The following is a 19,604-nucleotide window of genomic DNA, read 5'->3' on the forward strand; positions in this document are numbered from 1 at the left end:
CAAAAAAGTCATTTTCATTATGCATGATACTATATCAATTGACAACTTGTAATTGAGCGCTTGTAATGCTGTGCTGTAGTGATTCTATACTGCTGTGCTTCTGTCTCTATGACGCCTTATAGTAACGTAAAAATACAGACAACGGGAATATTTCTGCAAATCATAATTCAAATTTGATAGTGATAGTGCTACGCTAATAAAAGCAATTTGTAATCCGTTCAATTGGTGAATGACCTCATAATGAGTTTGCAATATATTAGAGGAGTTTCAATGAAATTTGGTATTCTAGAAAGGTTTGAACAGTTACATTCATTTGCCTGAAATGCAATTGCTCAGATTGCCCTATAAATGGCAAACTTCATTGCAAAGATGAATGCAGCCAACTCATATAGTAATATTTTGAACAATTTAGTGATACTAACACTTTACTAGCACCTCTAGCACGCCAAAAATACCCCCTTTTCAGTCATCCGCTCAATAATCATCGAGTTGTATTTCTCGACTACCACCTATCATGTGAAATGGCTGATTTGCGTATTTTGATGATCTCCAAAAAAAAATAAGCATAAAGATAGCTTTGAATGAGCTCTACAAGTATTCGCCAGAATTATATTCCTGAGTCTCCAATCGCGCCCTATAGGCTGTTCGGAAGTTGCAATCCGACATCGCTCTGTAGCAGGCTATGGGATATATAGGGAAGATTTGAAGCTCTTCATCGAAAAAATCAATTATCTCTAGCTGAGGTAGACCACGAAAACCCAAATATACAAGTATTCGGTTCTTTAAACGCGTTTTACACTTTTCGGTAATCAGTGTCCAAAGAATCCAAAATGTGGCTCCAGGGAATAATTGTTGACATTCAGGATCATTACAAGCCTATTATATGCAGCTCACGCGAAGAAAAGCGGGGGAATTGGAATAACCGAGTACATTTCGAGATTTTAAAATTGGTGGTGTAAAGACATTTAAGGCAGCCTTGAAATCAAAGAAAGCAGGTTAGCATGAAGATGCATTTTCATATCTAAAATCCCTCTCCTTGCGACACAACACACGTAACTAGACAAGTACAGGGCATTAAACAACGCTGATAACGATAAATCTATTTCCTGGTTAATTGCCAAATCAATCGCTACAGAATGACACCAAAGTGTGCAAATTGGCAGTAATCACAGTGCTACAACGAATACGTAATTGAGCATGACATTCTCGGTTTGGAGATGACATGCTTTACTTTTTGACTTGGTGATAGTTAGAGGTAATCCAGCTAGGAAAAAGTACTTAGGTGCATGTATTTGGCTTGATTGTTGAATCGACTGTTGGGTTTTGCGAGTAATTGACCGCATTTGATCTTTTACTGCTCTGTGACGATCAACTGTAATGTTGTAAAGTGAGATAGATGAGTAGTAATGAGGGATATAGACCTTCAATGCATTTGTCCATGTATTACTACTTACATTGTTAAACTTCAAACCTTCTCAACCTGTCTTAAAGCCGCTCCAGCCTTTACACTTACTCGCCTTAGGTTAAATAGCCCATTGAACAGTCCCGCTTAGGAGAAATAAAATATCCACGCGAAGTGATCGTTCTAAATAATAGGCTCTTCAGATGACGCAGTGATTTGGAGATAGGCTTCCCGAAGCAAATAAAGCACACCTCTACCTACTCCAAACAACATGCCGTTGTTTAGATACATCTGTCACGCTTATGCCCGCCCTAAAGTTGACGTCCGAATTGGTGACATTCGCTATCTCAGTTGCATATGATATATTAAAGCCTATTCGATTTAAATGTAACATGCATATGGGCATTATGTGTTCGATTGGGCAGGCTGTTTGTGAGGTGCCATCTGCACAGACTCTTCACGTCATTATTTCCGATAGCGAGGCGAGGAAGATGTTTAGTCGAGCAATTATTATTAGATAGAGCAGGTAACTCACTAGGCATCCGTTATTAGAACTCGTTAGTTAGGTTGGTATTGCATACTAGTGGCATCCAACACCTCACGTTAAGTCAAAGCACTAAACTTAATACAACTAAACATCATAATCCTGACTTACCTTCGTGAGTGAGAAGGTTCTCAGGTACAATCTTATCTTTTCAATAGTTCCGGACCTCACAAAAATTCCGAAGCAATCGTCAGGATGCGCTAATAGTGCCTAATCAGTAACACCAAGCTTTCCTGCCTCATCAAGGCTTTACTACAAAGCAGATTCAATATAGACTTTCGCCTTTTCATTTCAAGCACAGGGGTTTCTCCTTTCTTGTCTGACATCAAAAAGTTCCCTGCTCGCTTAATTAAAGTAGTAAATCATTCAGTGTGGGGTAACTGCTTATATTGCCCAAGGAGTGCTAGTTTCATCCTTTACCTTCAACGCGAACCTCAGACATAATGAACAAAATTCTTTTACTCTCAGCTGCCTTGGCAGGTGCTGTAGTCAATGCTGCAGTCTTTCCACAAGAAGCTACTACTGAAAGCCAAATATCATCTACTCATGACAGAAGAGACTATGGACCACCAGGCGTGGGCTACTATCGCTTCTGCAAAGACAAATACTGCACTTTAGACTGCTCAATAAACTTCAGAACGACAGACACAGGCTGTATCAACGGAGGTGATTTCCAATCGATGCAAGTACACGGTGGTCTTGACCCTCTAACACATTTAACACTCGTTACCACTCCACACGATAGCTGTAGCTGTCAAGATGCATGCTGGCACGCTACTGGTCCTGAATGTATAGAGCTCCCAGACGACATTAAGAACAAAGGATCTTACCGTATGGTTGGTCAAGATAATTGTTCAAGCAACAACTGCTAGATTTACAGTCAGAGTGCTTGTTTCGGGATGAAACATGTTTAGGATGTAATGGAATTATATACATAAATAACTCTGTTCCAATTTTAATTTCATTTTCATTCTCATTATAAAGAATCACAACAACAAACGTCGTGAAAGCGTTAAACATTACTTAATTCAACCTTAGTGAGCAACAAATACTAAAGTTTAGCAGGTGCTTTGTCTTGTTGTGCAGCCAGAGTACGCAGATGACGTCTAAGAATCTTCCCAGATGGTGATTTGGGAATAGCATCGATGGTTTTCACGCCGCCTCGGAGTTTAGAGTGATTTGCGACCTTACTAGCCACCCAATCTTCTACTTCTTTGCACCACTTATGATTATTGACATTGGAATCTTTCTGAGGTACTACATACGCTCTTGGTAGTTCAGTAGCCTGTTTGTCATCATAAACGCCAATGACAGCCACGTCTTTCACTTCCGGGTTTGATAGAAGCAGAGATTCAAGTGCAGCAGGTGGAACTTGGAAGCCCTTATACTTGATAAGTTCCTGAATCTTTGTCAATTGTCAAAGCAAGTAAGGACCCAAAATTTACCTTCAATCTATCCACAATCTTAAATAGCTGAGTTTTTTTGTCAAAGATAGCAACATCACCGGTTTTGAAGAAGTCATCAGCTGTCATACATTCAGCAGTAGCCTCCGGTCTGTTTAAATAACCTTTCATCACTTGAGGACCTTTCACCCAAAGCCTATTCCATGTGAGATAAAGTTCTCAAATAAAGATAAGCAAACTTACTCCCCACTTGCCTTGTTGTCACCTGGTACATCCATCCCATTTTCGTCTACTATTCTTGCGCTGGTATTGGGAATCAACCTGCCAATGTATCCGCTATGTGACTTTGCGTATTCTAATGGAATCTTATGTGTGATAGGACTGGTTTCCGTGAGACCTGTGAGTGGTTAGTTTGGTGCTAGTTAGATGAGTTATTAAACAAACCATATCCTTGTGGGACTGTGATTACATCGTTGAACTTAGTAGACAACTTCTGTATAAGCTCTTCACCAACAGGAGCAGCACCAACTTGTAAGATTCTCAAGCTACTAAGATTGTACCGCTTGTCAATATCTGTGTTGGCTATCAAGACCAAAATTGGTGGTACAATTGAACCGACTGAAACCTTGTACTTTTCAACAGCAGCCCCGAATACATCTGGATCAAAACGAGGCAAAAGAACGCTTTTGGCTTCGTGTGTCATGTAATAAAACATGGTGACTACCAATCCGACTGTAAAATGTTAGTAATGTAGTTAAGTTGATTCCAAAGCCAGCTCACAGATATGATAAAAGGGCTGAAGATCTTTGTTCAGTCAGATCAGAGAAATTTTAGCCTACTCACCAATACAGATATCAAGACGTCGTTTTTCTGTATAACGTACGTTCTCATCGAATCTAATTGTCGTAAGTTTGCAATTATGTTGTAGTGCGTAGTCATAACGCCTTTAGATAAGCCAGTTGTACCACTACTATAACACATAACAGCAGTCTCGTGAGTGCTTTGGCCGTCAAATTTTTCAGGTATACCAAATTGACGGTCGGGGATGAATAATTGGGAGTAAGATAAACATCCGCTTGAATTTGAGTCAGTAGCAGAGATTAGTCTTTGATTAATTTTCGTCTCGGACCAGCCAATCTCACTGAGTATTTGTTTGGTGAGAGGGATGTTATCGGGATGAGCAAAAACAAGGGAAACATTGCTATCTTTTATTTGATGAGATAGCTCCAAGTGGTTGTAGGCGGGATTAGCGAGTGAGACTTTAGCGCCGGTGGCGGATGTGCCCAGCAATAGAACGGGATAAGCGATTGAGTTTGGACTGATGATCAAAACAGTGTCTTTTCTTTCAATGTTGAGAAATTTTCTCAAGCCATAAGCCAGCTCTAAAGACTTGGCTCTGAGCTGTGCATATGTCAATTTAATGCCGGTTGTTGCTTCAACAAAGGCGATCTTGTGGAGGTGATCCGTGGAAGGTGGTAGTAGGAAGTCGAACAAGCTGCATTGTGGGATATCGACGTCCGAATGAATAGACTTTATAATTCCAGTGGACATAGTTTGTAGTGATGATGGATGATGTTTACGGTTACTCTATAGCCGGTGATTGATGATGTGATTTGCCTGATTCACGTGAATCATATATTCAACTCGAAAACTAACACCCGAGTCGAATAGCCGTCTTGATCGAGGCAGCTGCATTCACTGACGCAATCACCCCAGACCTTGGTATAATTATACACTGTACAATAAATTGTAAAATACTCTAATGAACGCTAGTATATTATTTAAATATCTATTGCAAGTCATTTGAAATCATTTGAAATCATGTCTAGGTACTTCACCGACCTGAAATTCGCAGCAACCCGCAGCAGTAATTGAGTATTTCTGACAATAAGAATGTTTTGTTATACAACCAACATCCTCAACGTAACTTATCATGTCAAGATTATCTTATTCTCAATTGGAATTTGAACTCGAGCAAGGTACGGGTGACCAACAGCTCAAGCGTATTCAGGCAAAGTATGGAATAGCCGCGAAAAGGCAACTTTTGAATAGAGTTAGTAAAGTATTTCCATATTATCTAAACCTAATTTTAATTCAAAGGTTGCAAAACTTGAAACTGCGCATGCAATTGGCAAATCAAGTGCAGAATTAGATGCGCGAAGGACCGTGTTCAGACTTTCGCATGATCAATTGGCGGGTATGATATCGCAAGGTGCAAAATGGGCTGAAATTGGCCGTGAAGCTGGCGTCAGGTCCACCTATGCTCAAGCGGTCTGGGCTTCTATACAGGATAATTATCCGGGAATTAAATATGCACATGGAAAAGGTCGTGGTAGGAATGGTCATCCAGTCACCGATCAAGATAAAAACTCGGTTCTTCTATTCAGACAAGGTCATATAACGCGTGCACAAGCGTATGAAAGTTTAACTGCATGTGGGAGAACTAGAGGTGGAGCTAAACAGATACTCAACAAGTATTCACACAGTAATCTCGATAATTTAACTGTGACGACACAAAGACCGCGTGCGCAGTCTAACGCATCCATTAGCTCAATTGAGACAAGCTACGATCAACAGCGAAGAGTATTAACACCACCACTGTCATTGTCATCTAGCAACGGTTCATCATTGGATGGCTCGCCTGAATCTGGAAATGAGGCAAATACGGCGATTACGGGAAGTACACCAAAATCACCAGTTACGCCAATTTCGCTGCCAATATCATCATTGCTACAGCCAGAAGGACAAGAGGGAGAGGATGAAGAGCCACCAAAGTTACGATCAGATAGAACAGGATTGGGATTGAGATTAAGTGAAGGATACGGCTACTACTATACCAACAAGTTACCACCAATATCAGTGAATAGGATGTCTAATAAGTGAACCTAACGATAAATTCATGTAATTTTAAGCGATAAATATAAATTAAGAGCGATTGCGAAGACGTTCGTGGGCTTTGAGGTGTGAGAGGGTTAAAATATCGAAACAAATGGCTTACAGTTGTAATTTAATAACTTTTCAATCAAATCAACGTGTGTGAGTACCATTCTACGACAGCAGTACCTCCTTAAACCGAGTTTGTCCATAGCATCACCTTCTTGTACATCTGCTTGTAATAAATCAAGATAAGCTTCCCATTTATCACCGACGACCTGGATTTGTTAGAAATAAAGAGGATTGTGTGATTAGTAGTGGATACCTTCCCACAACTGAAGCATCGAACCGGTCTAACGAAGGTAAATAAATAATGAATTTAGAATTCAAATTACTTACATGATCATAATTGGAATATAATTTTTGGTTTTTGGTGTTGGTGGTTGAAATTATCAAACGTTTTACTTGTACTTTCAACTCGATAAAAATGTTTGTCTTTTAAACGAATTTAGAGGTATTTAAAGTTATATTAACTTATTAAAAGGTCTGGTGCTGCCTGGAGATCACACTTGTTAGTATTTCCACTTAGTCATACTTATCCATACTCACCAAATACAGCTCTTACAACCGCTTCGTTACTGTAGCTGCACGCGCTGTTCGTAACTCTCTCAACGAGAAAGAAAGATCTATCGCTGCTCGTCGTGGTGAAACCGCTCTCAGATACACCGAATACGAGAATGGCGCTCCTTCTGGCTTCGTAAGTTGTTTTATACGTATTATATTGGTATTCTAACCACTACTATAGAAACCAGTCACTGAGGAATCAAAGTAGATGAATTTAAATCTCCTTTATTAAAATACATACGTTGAATCAATTTATAGCTATGTCTAGCAACATCCACTCGTTTTATTCGTAAATTGGTCTAACGATAACACTCCTTGGCTTGTACTGCTGCTTCCACGCGGCTTAAATGCTCCGTGATTGAGCTTTGCCAGTATCGCTTTGGCACTCTTATCAAATGCTTGATCCACATCTTGTCCCGATTTCGCACTAACTTCTAAAAACTGTAATTCCCTCTGTTCTGACCACTTTACCCCTTCCTCTACGCTCACTTCCCGCTGATTCATATCTATGTCTGTCTTGTTCGCTACGACTAATACTGTCAAATTCTCGTCCGCGTTTCTCCTTATATCATCCAGCCACATATCTAGATTCTCAAAGCTTCTCCTGTTCCCCACTGAGTACACCAACAAGCATCCTGCCGCTCCACGAAAGTAAGATCGTGTTATTGATCTGAACTGCTCAGAGCCAGCCGTATCCCAGCACTGTACCTTTACCCTCTCCTTGTCATTTACTGATATTATTCTGCAGCCAAACTAAACTCTATAAGCACATAGTTTTACACTCGCTATCTACCCACTTCAACACCTAGAGTCGTCATCGTATTCTTATCGAACTTGTCATCTGTAAAGCGCAACAGCAAGCACGACTTCCCAACACCCGCATCCCCAATTATACAATATTTCAATATGTACTTCCAGCCCAATTCATCCATTGGTGTGAAACAACGTGGTTGTGCAGTTTGAACTTGACATAACCAAATATGAATTCTTTATCGGTTTTTCTTGTTACATTATTCATCCGTTTTCACCGGTTGGTCCTGTTTTTAATCAGCATGTATATCTAAGCCTTGATATTTAGCTACGTCACTCACCCTCAACATCAAAGTCAATCTTTGGTCTCTACCTTCACCTTGCAATATTGAGTGCTTGTATTCATATCTCAACTTTGATCTTTGCAAGTAGACGCTTCCACTTGGAAGATACGCTGTAAATTTGCCATACTTTTCATTTAAAAACTCTACTTGTCTGCATTCACCCAGACTCAGTCCCATTATCGTTGATCCCATAGCATCCTCATTATCAACATGCGCTTGAATAGATCCCTTTGGTGAAAGTTGAAGTATATGTGCCTGTAACCAATGTGGTATCGATAACTCATCATCCTGTAATCTCTCGTTCTTAGGTGGCTTAGCTGCTTGATCTCTTGTATAATCTGTTGCATTGTCATACAAGCACTTGTATAGCCTTTCAAGTATCCCCTTAACTCCTTGCTCTGTCTCTGCGTTAGGTACCGTCATTGATCGTATATTTGCCTCTCTGTATCCAGTAATAACATTATCAAAATGGCTCGTTTCCCATCTGTACATATCTGGATGACAAAATAGCTTCTGCAGATCACCTTCCTTGTACTGCTTGTAATGTTCCTCGAGCAAGCTAGGACTTCTCTTTGGCTTACCACAAACTCTGTCCAGTTTCTTTAGCATCTGCATAAGCATAGTTCTCTGCTCATCCCCGTTTAAGAAGCTTGGATATATGATCAAGTCCTCGCTATCTATCTTGCTAAGTGCAGTTTTATCTATATTGCTGAGATCGAATAATTTACTACTGCCTCCCTGACTAAGATTTAGCCTCTCCGCCTGACTCAATCTCGCTAGCGTTCTCTTGAACATTTCGCAATGATGGTATTGACAAAACGAGATAAGATAATTATGCATATTTTACACTATACTTTCATTTCCATACACTAGACTCGATTAATCTATTCTTCTGCTGTCTTTGTTCGTTGGTTGATAATAATCTCTTGCGCTACTTTTCCCTTTGCCTGCTGTCCCGCTAGAAAATAAGTGAAGTCCATCATCCATACTCGTGCTAGAGTCACCAGACATTGCGTAAATTGCCACTCCTAAACCTACAGCAATCAACACTATAATAATAAAAGTTCTGAATGGATGTTCAACTAGCGACTGCTTTGAGCGTTAGTAGACGATTATATTGCAGAAAAAAACATCAACTCACCTTGAATGATGTCAATCTCTTATGAAGAGTTTGAATTGTGTACTCAAAGGCGTTCTGTGATGACTTTGGTTGGAGTTGACCTTGATAAACACCCTCAAGTGCGCTGAAAATAGAAAGCCCATCTAACGTAGTAGTTTGACCATCAAAGTTCATGTTATAGTACTCCAACCTGTTCGGATCTGCTATTATGACTTGTCTATGTTCCTTTCCTGAGTTGGACTCATGGGTATATCCATACATATTCCATAGCCATCTATTGTATTTCTTTGCATCGACCCATGCGAATATTGTCGATGATCCAGGACCACCCTTTAAAACGCCATGCTCTGCCATCATATTTCTACCCCCTCTCATCCATGCTTTTGCGATCTCAGCTAGTTTACTCTTGGATGACTCAAAATCATCTGAGTCAACTTCGAGAGGTAGGATGACCAGATACTGCTGAGTATCAGCGTTCAAAAGCTCATTGAAAACGGTTGATGCGTCTACAACTGTCGGGAAAGAATTGAATTTGAGCCAATCAGTAAGCTCCTTCACGCCCGCATGTGTTACATTGTCCTTCGCTTCATCATTCAGACTACCAAAGTCTGTCAATTTTACTTTTGATGCAGGTGTGTTCAAATCGTTATCTTTGAAAGCAAGGAATACGCTGCCATCATTGAGATTGAACCCGTATTTAGCAAATAATCTATCGTCTTTCGATCTGTATATTCTTGGTCCACCAATCAAGCCACTAATAGACTTGTCAAGAATAACCTAAATTGTCGTTAACGAGATTGCATACCTTGAAGAGTGACTTACTTGATCATAGTTTGTAGAGCTCAAGGGTGAATGCAGAAAGAGGTAAAAGATTTCCTCTTTGACACTTGATGTTTCAAACTGTTCACTTGTAATTTCAAGCATACCTCTTTAGTTTAGTTTAGTAGAGCCAATCAATCAAAACTTATACTCACGGTTGAACCACCTTCTCAGCAAATTCTGTCAGCTTTTTCAAATTTCTACCGCCTTTGTAGACTTTTTTGTTGGTATCTGAGTACCTGAGACATTAGTTAGGTCGAGTAACCACGATGATTGAGATCAAAACAAACATTGTAAATGTAGGGTAGCTACTGACTTTCTCATTCTGGCATAGCTTGTGATGTTGTTCACAATCAACTGATGCAATATTCAGTCTTCCCCTGAATTTTTCGGCGAGTTCTTCCCAAACCGGAGCGAGACGTTGCTAATATAGGTTAGCTTGGAAGTTTGTAAATTTAAAGCAAAATAACTCACGCAATGAGGACACCTAGTAAATGAGACATTTAGCATTGCGTGCCGTAAAAAAGAGATACACACCAAGGAGCAAAGTATTTGATCCAGACGATCTTTCCATCGCCTTCATTGCCAACATAATTTTGAAAGTTGCTGTCAGAAAGCTGAGTAACCTCACCGTATGGGTTTGGTGGAGAGGATTCTGAGTAGCTTGGCAAAGAGATGAGATGGGATTTAATGTAGTTTGCTAGGTCTTTGTAAGCATTACTACCAGCATGTAGCTCTGATAATACGCCATCCTTGAAGCTGTGAGAATTGAGAGGATTGGTAGAATGATAAAGGAAACGACTGACAAAGAGAGAGCAGGTGTAACTTTTACATCGTATTCTTTGCAAATGTCTATTGGTACTAATTTAGCAGTGACCAATTGATTTAAGATCAAGTACCTTCCGAGGAATCGCAATCAACTTGACCAAAATGGACATCTTGCTCGAAATGAGCGATCAACTGATTCCAAGTTGATTCAAAAGCGATACAGTGACTGCAAGTTGGCGTATAATGTTCGATTAACCTGCAAATAAGCGTGAGTTTGAGCTCCTATGACTGTAATGCCGCCAACCAAGTTCCCGATGATATCGATTGGTGGAAATTTGAAGAATCGAGTTGCGCTGATGTCGCAGCCAGAGCAATCGCAGCGAATGAAAATATTGCAGTAATTTTAAGCAACATATTGAAGTGGTTACAGACAACGTCGACGACGATCTTCTAGGCTATAACAAATAAAATAATAAAATAACAAAAAAATGGATGATCTGCTTAAATCTTTGAACGCTCTTGGTGTAGATCCACCCACGGATTCTCAAATTCCAGATCTACTCAACCCAGAGGAACATGCAACGCTAGCTAAAGTTTTAGCAGGATCTGCAGATGATCTCATTCAAGGTGCTGTATTATCGTTGTTAGAGAATTACTTGAGATCGCTTAAGAAGATTGAAGATGATCATAACGTGAGTGTTTTCTCCCAGAACACGCATTTCCTTATAAAAAATCCTTCAGAAATCTATTAATGCTCCAGTGAAGAACGTTAAGATTGTTCCTCGCAAAGCTCTTCTCATTCGTGGCGCTAAAGAGCGTGAAAGGGTTCTAAGGGATAGAGAAGCAGGCGTTGGTTTCATCAGACAGAGCCAAGTATTTGATAATAACGTTATTCCTGCGTCTAAAACTCCAATTGAAGACTTGGAATACATGCAACTCAAAGACCTTCAATTCCCTCACAGACATTCCGGCAAGTTTGTGATTGTCAGAGTCATCAGCAATCCTAACACTTTGTTCGATTTACATGCAATTGTCGATGATAAGGAAGGAAATGGCATTCCTCTCACTTTATCTCACTACACACCTTCTCCTACTGCTCCATCCGATGCTATCTTGCCTTATGGCTCTACACTTTTGATAAAAGAACCATACGTTACCAAAAATGGTATATTCGTTCCAGCTAAATCTGATACGCGCCTGTTGTCGGATTCAGACAATCTAATCAATGATGTCCAGTGGTTTTACCCTCTCGAGCAACCCTCTGATAATAAGGAAGTAGATCAACTGATGGCGCAAGCGAACAATGATGATAATGACTTATGGGACATTATACATGATCTCAATCAAGTGCTTTCTGTGAATCCTTTGTCATATGAGGCTAAAATTCGCCTCAGTGATGTCTACTTTGGTGTTCATAAACTTGGTTCTGCTTATAGAACTTCAGCTGAGGCGCTAAAACTCGCAAGAGATAATCAGCAAAAGAGCAGAGCATTTTTAAACCAAGCTAGGGCAGCTTATGATATGCGCTTGTTTAAAGAAGCAGAAAATTTAATTAAAGGAGTTCAAGATCCAGAATTGCAAGGAGAAGTGAGGAGAGTAAATGAATTAATTAAAAAGAGGCGACTGGAACGTGATGAAGGGGAATTTGACGTGACCGAGCTGTTCAAGGAAAAGCAACGTTATATTGCTCCAAGACTTGATGTCGCTGATTATATTGGTCCTATTGAAGTAAAGGATATAGATGGTAGAGGTAGAGGGGTCTTGGCTACGCAAGACGTCGAGCCTGGAACGTTGATGCTCGTAGGAAAGGCAGTAGGCACAGCATATCCATCTGACGCGGATAGAAGAAATTCTAAAGAGCACACGACAATAATGGAGCTTAACTACTCTCACAAGACACTTCATGGTACCGCACAAGTGTTAGCTAGAACGCGTATAAGTCATGCCATAGAAGATATGCCATTCTTAGCTAAACGCGTGTTGGGATTGTGCGGATCACCAACCGAGCCGCTTTTGACAGAGTATCTTAGAGAAGGATTTCCACTTACAGTTGATGAAGATGAAGCAGTAGAAATGCTCGACAAAGAAGGAAAATTACCTGTGATTGATGTTGATCCGAGAAGAGTTGGAAGTGTTTTAAAGTATAACGCATTCGGACATGCAAGTATAGCAGGTGCAGAGACACCATGTATGCTTCACTCACTTCCTGCTATAATAAATCACTCATGCGTACCCAATGTGGCTTCAATTCACCTTGGTGATGTAATAATGTCTAGAGCATTGACGCCACTAAGAAAGGGACAAGAGTTACTTCACTCGTATGTTCCTGGAACAGGCGGTGGTAGTTCAGTTCCACCATCACAGCAAGAGAGAAGAGGAGAGCTGAGAAAGCACGGATTTACATGTCAATGTGAATTATGCTCACTAGATGATATTGATGGTGAAGAGAAATTGAAGGAGCGTGGACTTATGTTAGCTGATGTTTGGCCTCGTCTTGCTGACAGAGCTAGGGTATTGGAGAGAGCAAAAACGGAAGATGAAAAATTCAACGCGGAATTAGACCGACTTTTGAAAGAATTAGAGGAGTTTGTGGCAAGTTTGGAAAGTACATTTAGTGATAAGCGCCCTTATGAGTTGAAGCCGGAACTTGCAATTGTAAGGCGTACGCTTGCTCAATTGACATCTAGAAGAGATGTGCAGAAGGCAATTGAGGTGAGTGATTTGCCATGGGTAATGCGTTTTGCTGACAAGTTGTAGAATGAGCTTTTATCACTTTCAGGACTTGGAGCAATACTCAACGAGACACACGACAAATCAAGTGATAGAAAGAAGTTCAAGCAATTACCTCGACTTCAACCAGATAGTGCAATACTTTCAATGTTAGATATTGTAGAGTTATTGAAAGGGGTGGATGAAGAAGGTTCTAAGAGTTGGTTTGAAAGTACGAAATGGGCACATGATGTTTTAGTTGGTGGAGGAGAAGCAGGATTTTATGCGCGTATAAATCAGTAGATAATAATATTTTATGAATATAATTAGAAACCAAGTTTATGCTTCTGAATGCCTGACCAGATAGATAAGACAAGTAGAATAGCAGCAGTGTCTACAAATATCAATCTGACGGGCAAAGGAGCTTGAGTGGATGACCAAGTAGAGTGACCAGCACCTAAAGTAGCAGTTATAGCTAAGAGAGGGAGCAAGACGAAGTAACCGGACAATCTGTGGTATTTGTATAGGGATTTAGGGAGAATAGGAGAATCTTTTGAGGGGATAGTGAAGGCAATACCAACAGAGGCTTGAAGGATCAGGAAAGAGAGAGAGATTAAGCCGAAAGTAGAGTGCCAAGTGGTGAAGTGTGGGGCAGAGTGTGAAAATTTGTTATAAAACATAGCGGATGAGCCAATGAGGAAGAAAGGTAAGCTGAAATAGGAGATAAACTTTCTGTGTTTATCGAAAGCTTTTAACTTTGAATTACCAGATGACGTAGGTTGCAAAGATAGGATTGATAGCACGATTAGAGAAATGGCGATACATTGAAAGATAGGATGGAGGGTGAAGGGCGAGAAAAAGTTACCAGAGTTTAAAATCATGAGTATTGGAGTTGATATTAGGCTGAGGAGTGATATAACAGCTACGTGTTTACTGTATTGAGTAAATAAACCATTTTGATTAGATGAATCTGAATTGGTGTTGTTGAGTAATGGTGAAGTAGCGTCTGAATTTGACATGGGGATGATTGTACTAAACAATGAAGATATTGTGGCCAATTGGGTTGCTTGGATTAGTCAGTGCGATTTACATGCCAATAGAGTATAAATTCAGTAGAATATACAATAAACCAATCGAAACAACGAATAAACCAAAGTTGACGGATCTTCTAACATTACAACATGGATCTATCTTCTATGATTATATTCGATCAGTTGAGGATATTGTGAGTAAAAAGCGTATTAACAAACGGTTCTAATACGTTAAATAGGATTTATTACTTAATAATCCTTCTAGCCATATATTAGTTTTATCACCAACTAATAAGGCTATTATTAATCTAAATCAAAGACCTCACCAGATGGGTTATCCAGGTAATTTAGAGAATTGGTTGAAATCTCATTTAATCACTTCAAAGTATTTGGATTTTGATAGCAATTACAAATCAATCAATAATCTAAACGATATCAAGCTGAGTAAAGTGGGTAATAATTATTACGTTAATGAAATCAAAGTACTTGAAATTGAAAAAGCTGCTAATGGTTTCTTATTGATTATTGATGATTGTATTTCTATTTGATAAACGCGTTGTTACGCGTGCACGCTCATGTCGAATCAGTTGAATTGTAGGTAAATTGAGAAATTTCAATTTGATTCGTTGGAATTAATATTCCAATAGATACGAGTACGTTGATAGTCGTGAGCACACTCATACTCACCTACAACCCCCAATAGACTCTGGTATATTTGAAGGTATCAACTTTGATAACGACCTATTAAGCTCACCTTCACCAACTCTAAAAAGATCAATCTCAAAGATTGATAACGATGACGTAAATCAGTTTAATCCAGACGATATCATTCAAGATACTCCTCCTCAATCACCTACGACTGATCACTTTGTTGGTTTCACAAGTGGATGTGGAATTCCTATTCAACCTCCTTCAAATGATGGTTTCAAAAGAGCTGCTAAATTGTTGGACGCTGATGTCTCTGAGGACAATCACCTAACTGAAACTCATAATTCACGCGTTGATGCTTTAAATAATCTATCAAATCATTATAACGATTATAATGATGATATTGATCATGTTGATAATAGTGATCCACAACATCTCAATAATCCTGGTTTCATCGGCTTCGTCACTGCTGCAGGTGCACCAATGCCTATTCCTTCTCAGCACGCAATTGATAACGCTAAATCAAAGTACAACCATAAACCAGTAGATTCTAACAATAACCTTCAATTATCAACACCATATCATTTGGAAAATTCTCTCGAATCTGATCATTTTACACCTTCTAAGCGAAGCAATACTCCTTTACAACCTCTGCAACCATTACAACTACTCAACAAGCATATTGTCAAAAATCAACACTCAACCCCTTTCAAATCACCCTTAATCAACTCTAATAGTCATCTCGATAATAATGTAACTCCCAAATCATCCAAACCTAGACTAAGTCTTGGTATAACATCTAACAAACCCCCAAAGAGACAAAAGTTCGTTACTCCATTTAAACAAGGTGTCATCCCTTCGACAAAAATAGGTGCATCTACAAACAAACCTTTCAATAACAATCAACCCATCAAACATAAAGCTAAAAATCGCGTATTTAACTTGAAATCTTCTTCTGAGCGAAAGTCTATGTCTGATTACGGTGTTAGACCATGGGGTTACACCCTAGCTTACCTCAGAGCTGTCAATATGTAAGTCCTCGTCAAACCTCACTTTAAGATTAACAAATCATCAGTCCTCAAATAGTCCTACAAATGAATTGTCAATCGGCTCAAGACTTTGCCTTTACATCCAACCATACCTCAACAAATGCATTCCAAGATATGAAGAATCGAGGATGTACATCTATTAATTTGCGCTGGGTCAAAAATCATTGGAAGTTCATTATTACCAAATTATCTGCAATTATCAGAAGCTGTCCCTCTGAGATGACTAGATGGTCTTACCAAGAGGTTTTGGGACAACTATTATACAGATACCAACGTGAAATTAATCTTGCTGAGCGTTCTGCTGTTAAGAGAATTCAGGAACATGATTCATCTTCTAGTCGTCCGATGATACTTTTTGTTTCACAAATTTTGGACGAAAAGATGATTGAACTTAGTGATGGATGGTATCCAATATATACTCAAATCGATAGCTGCCTTAGCAGAGCTGTAAAGAGAAATAAAATCAAAGTAGGAGCAAAGATATCAATTATAGGCGCAAAGGTGAGTTGTACTGCGCCATTATATACAACCTTTAACTTACTTGACTGTTTAGTTAAATAGTGGCTATGAAGGTACTGATGTCCTAGACGCAGTTGGTCTTTCTAATCTTAGTATATCCGGTAATTCAACTTCACTTGCTCGCTGGGATGACAAATTAGGGTTTCAACCACCTCTTACAGGCTTTATATCAAACCTTTCCAGTTTATCGCCGGATGGAGGTATTATAGCGTTATTAGACGTTGTTGTTACCAGTGTTTTTCCTCTCGCTTATATGGACATGGAACATAATTTTGGTGATAGCGCCTGGAATCAAGTGGAAGAAAATAAACGTTTACAAGATGAACAGGTAAGATATTTATATATTTTCAATTTATTATTGACCATGGAGATAGAATCGAATTAATATAGATTCTGAGGCTGAATCATACAAGCGTAACAAAGAAATAGAGTTTATCGAGGACATTTTAATCAGGCTTAACGACGCCACAACCGATGCGACTAAAGACGAGGGTGGAGCTGACGATGGTAGGTGATCGTTGCATAGTCGATGATAAGCTCACCGATAAAAGTTGACGTGGACGATGAATTGGATAATATTATTGCAATGACAGAAAGCAAGCATCGCATACAAAAGATAAAATCCTTGAGTGGATCAGTGGCAGCTAAGTTAGCTCTAGCAGCCAGGGACAGAATGACGAATCTGAGGAAAGAAGCAGGTAATATCAAGGTGGAAAAGCGTAAAATACGAAACTTTAGAATAATCAGAGTAGAAGATCATAATAGGGGGAGTAAAAAGGATAGAATAAGTGCCCAGTTACACGTCTGGGATGCTATTACGATCAATGAAGAATTCAAGCAAGGTGATAGGTTCAAGGTAACAAATTGCAATCCGAGTAAGGTCAAGTCATGGCCAACAAAGGGGGAGAATAGGGAAATATATATTTCAACAAGGAGGAACAGTAGATTTTATAGTGTAAATTAAGAAGGAAGATCAAGGAGACCAATTAATCTGACCGACTCTAAGCCTTGTATATGGTTGCTTGTAAGGGATAGCGCGTTTATAACCTTTACGCTTCTTGAATTTGATTTTGTGTTGGAGTTTACCTCTAGTGTGTTCAACGACGGTGAGTGGGATGGATAAGTCGTGAATGAAGGGAGCACCGTTTAAAGTGTAGTCTCTACTACCAAGTTGAGAAATCTGGTTAAAGCTTAGTACAGATCCTAGTGGTTGTTGTAGCCTTGGTAGAGTGAGAAGATCGCCTGGAGTGAGTAGATAAGATCTATCGTAGATTTTACCCATAAAGAAATGCTTTGATTGAGATTTAATCAAAGCTAGAGCATCTCTTGTAGAATTTGGCTTTATCGATTGAAATGCATCTGTTGCAATTGACCGATTCGAAGGTTTAGCTGGGTGATTATTAGTCTACGCAATCAACGCGGCCAATAAAAAACACCAATCCTTACAAATTAAATTAAAAATTCTCTTCGAACTCAACATGAGATGAATGTTTCTCTTGAAAACATTCGACCATGAGTGAGTCGCGTTTTTACCTTAAATTATCAAATAAATAATTCTTAGTAGATGATCTAACAACCGGTTCCGAGGATTCTTTCTCAAATAGCTGGATTTCTTGGTTCTTATCGACCAAGGTTCGTTTCTTTATCTTTATTTTCTATTTCTCCTTATACCCTCTAGGGTAATGAATACTTCTGCGAAGTCGATGAGGAATATATCCTAGATAGATTCAACTTGACTGGCTTGAACAATGACGTTCAAAATTATTCTCAGGCTTTGGAATTGATTACTGATAATTTGGATGATGAAGATTTAGATGATGAGCAAAGGGATGCTATCGAGAACAGCGCCAGATATCTTTACGGCTTAATTCATGCGAGATACATCATTACCTCTCGCGGTCTAGCTAAAATGTTGGACAAACATAAAAGAGCCGACTTTGGTAGATGTCCCAGAGTTTTCTGCACATCTCAGTCTTTATTACCCGTCGGTTTAAGTGATGTCCCCTACACCAAAGCTGTTAAACTTTTTTGTCCAAGATGTGAAGATCTTTACTCACCAAAATCAAGTCGTCATGGATCAATTGATGGTGCTTATTTTGGTACAACATTCCCGCATATGCTATTCCTCGTTTATCCTCAACAATTACCTTCAAAGACTTCAAATAACCTGCCGACTTCAAAACCTGCTACGTCAACAGATGCTGCTATCGGTGTTGAAAGGTATTTGCCAAAGATATTCGGTTTCCCCGTACATGAAATGTCTAAGCTCGCGAGATGGCAAGAAGCTCAAAGGGATTTACAGATATCAAGGTTGAAACAAAGTTCCAGTGATCCCTCTTATGTTTGAATTGATAATTCTCTGTCAATGTATTATAATAATTTACTTTTTTACATAAATATAACCAATTAAACAATCAAACCTCGTCTGTCATAATTGAGAAGAATTCTTGCTGGTTAATGGCACCATCTTGATCTAAATCGAATTCATCAATCATAGCCTGTAATTCCTCTTCATCTAGAGGTTCACCAAGCTCTTTAGCGACGCGTCTTAATGACGTTAAAGTAATTTTACCCGTGCCATGCTCATCAAACAAACTGAATGCTTTACGTATCTCTTCCGATGGATCTCGTGAGACGATCTTGTCTGTCATAATTTTAAAAAAGTCTTCGTATTCCATCAAACCGTCTCCCCTTCTATCGTGATCACGTAGTAATTTCAATACTTCAGGTTTCTTCAAATCGAAACCTAAGGCTCTAAATGAAACTTTTAATTCGTGATAATCGATTGAGCCATCTTTGTCTGTATCGAATAAATCAAAAGCTTCCTTTATCTCTTGACGCTGATCATCCGTTAAGCTGTTTACTGGTGAAGGATGTACGTTATTTGAAGGCGTTAAAATTGAGGAAGAGTTTGTTGGATTGTTTGTAGATTTTCTCCTCGATTTTGAAGATGCGTATAATGACATTTTTTATTTTTTATTACGCGTCTTACTCTCTCAC

General features: G+C 39.2%; 10 protein-coding genes across 10 annotated transcripts; 4 read left to right on the forward strand and 6 right to left on the reverse strand.

The window, feature by feature from the left end:
• Positions 1 to 2,389: 2,389 nt before the first annotated feature.
• On the forward strand, positions 2,390 to 2,818 carry J056_001765 (uncharacterized protein; the record flags this gene model as incomplete). Its single annotated transcript, XM_009271393.1, has 1 exon — positions 2,390 to 2,818. The coding sequence occupies one exon, from the start codon at positions 2,390 to 2,392 to the stop codon at positions 2,816 to 2,818; it is 429 nt and encodes a 142-aa protein (XP_009269668.1).
• Positions 2,819 to 2,997: 179 nt separating this feature from the next.
• Positions 2,998 to 4,900, reverse strand: J056_001766 (4-coumarate--CoA ligase-like 7; the record flags this gene model as incomplete). The annotated part of the gene is made up of 6 exons (XM_009271394.1): positions 2,998 to 3,345; positions 3,392 to 3,545; positions 3,593 to 3,746; positions 3,794 to 4,081; positions 4,130 to 4,145; positions 4,193 to 4,900. 6 exons carry the CDS (start codon positions 4,898 to 4,900, stop codon positions 2,998 to 3,000), a joined length of 1,668 nt encoding a protein of 555 aa, XP_009269669.1.
• Positions 4,901 to 5,282: 382 nt separating this feature from the next.
• J056_001767 (uncharacterized protein) lies at positions 5,283 to 7,055 on the forward strand (the record flags this gene model as incomplete). Its single annotated transcript, XM_009271395.1, has 5 exons — positions 5,283 to 5,402; positions 5,450 to 6,228; positions 6,768 to 6,794; positions 6,842 to 6,980; positions 7,029 to 7,055. 5 exons carry the CDS (start codon positions 5,283 to 5,285, stop codon positions 7,053 to 7,055), a joined length of 1,092 nt encoding a protein of 363 aa, XP_009269670.1.
• Positions 7,056 to 7,111: 56 nt separating this feature from the next.
• On the reverse strand, positions 7,112 to 7,779 carry J056_001768 (Ras-related protein Rab-2-B; the record flags this gene model as incomplete). The annotated part of the gene is made up of 2 exons (XM_009271396.1): positions 7,112 to 7,600; positions 7,645 to 7,779. The coding sequence occupies 2 exons, from the start codon at positions 7,777 to 7,779 to the stop codon at positions 7,112 to 7,114; spliced, it is 624 nt and encodes a 207-aa protein (XP_009269671.1).
• Positions 7,780 to 7,857: 78 nt separating this feature from the next.
• On the reverse strand, positions 7,858 to 8,736 carry J056_001769 (putative alpha-ketoglutarate-dependent dioxygenase ABH7; the record flags this gene model as incomplete). Its single annotated transcript, XM_009271397.1, has 2 exons — positions 7,858 to 7,884; positions 7,939 to 8,736. The coding sequence occupies 2 exons, from the start codon at positions 8,734 to 8,736 to the stop codon at positions 7,858 to 7,860; spliced, it is 825 nt and encodes a 274-aa protein (XP_009269672.1).
• Positions 8,737 to 8,820: 84 nt separating this feature from the next.
• Positions 8,821 to 11,062, reverse strand: J056_001770 (Thioredoxin domain-containing protein 5; the record flags this gene model as incomplete). The annotated part of the gene is made up of 10 exons (XM_009271398.1): positions 8,821 to 9,030; positions 9,083 to 9,838; positions 9,884 to 9,989; positions 10,036 to 10,119; positions 10,171 to 10,304; positions 10,355 to 10,367; positions 10,418 to 10,639; positions 10,687 to 10,732; positions 10,780 to 10,904; positions 10,953 to 11,062. The coding sequence occupies 10 exons, from the start codon at positions 11,060 to 11,062 to the stop codon at positions 8,821 to 8,823; spliced, it is 1,806 nt and encodes a 601-aa protein (XP_009269673.1).
• Positions 11,063 to 11,136: 74 nt separating this feature from the next.
• Positions 11,137 to 13,660, forward strand: J056_001771 (uncharacterized protein; the record flags this gene model as incomplete). Its single annotated transcript, XM_009271399.1, has 3 exons — positions 11,137 to 11,340; positions 11,390 to 13,360; positions 13,406 to 13,660. The coding sequence occupies 3 exons, from the start codon at positions 11,137 to 11,139 to the stop codon at positions 13,658 to 13,660; spliced, it is 2,430 nt and encodes an 809-aa protein (XP_009269674.1).
• Positions 13,661 to 13,683: 23 nt separating this feature from the next.
• J056_001772 (uncharacterized protein) lies at positions 13,684 to 14,376 on the reverse strand (the record flags this gene model as incomplete). Its single annotated transcript, XM_009271400.1, has 1 exon — positions 13,684 to 14,376. One exon carries the CDS (start codon positions 14,374 to 14,376, stop codon positions 13,684 to 13,686), a length of 693 nt encoding a protein of 230 aa, XP_009269675.1.
• Positions 14,377 to 14,963: 587 nt separating this feature from the next.
• Positions 14,964 to 18,951, forward strand: J056_001773 (Casein kinase II subunit beta; the record flags this gene model as incomplete). The annotated part of the gene is made up of 9 exons (XM_009271401.1): positions 14,964 to 14,982; positions 15,036 to 15,041; positions 15,092 to 16,067; positions 16,112 to 16,586; positions 16,639 to 16,932; positions 16,979 to 17,111; positions 17,156 to 17,460; positions 18,192 to 18,236; positions 18,283 to 18,951. The coding sequence occupies 9 exons, from the start codon at positions 14,964 to 14,966 to the stop codon at positions 18,949 to 18,951; spliced, it is 2,922 nt and encodes a 973-aa protein (XP_009269676.1).
• A 67-nt stretch (positions 18,952 to 19,018) lies between these two features.
• Positions 19,019 to 19,570, reverse strand: J056_001774 (Cell division control protein 31; the record flags this gene model as incomplete). The annotated part of the gene is made up of 1 exon (XM_009271402.1): positions 19,019 to 19,570. The coding sequence occupies one exon, from the start codon at positions 19,568 to 19,570 to the stop codon at positions 19,019 to 19,021; it is 552 nt and encodes a 183-aa protein (XP_009269677.1).
• Positions 19,571 to 19,604: the final 34 nt, after the last annotated feature.

This window comes from Wallemia ichthyophaga, assembly GCF_000400465.1.
Source record: "Wallemia ichthyophaga EXF-994 unplaced genomic scaffold scaffold18, whole genome shotgun sequence".
Taxonomy (NCBI): Eukaryota; Fungi; Basidiomycota; class Wallemiomycetes; order Wallemiales; family Wallemiaceae; genus Wallemia; species Wallemia ichthyophaga.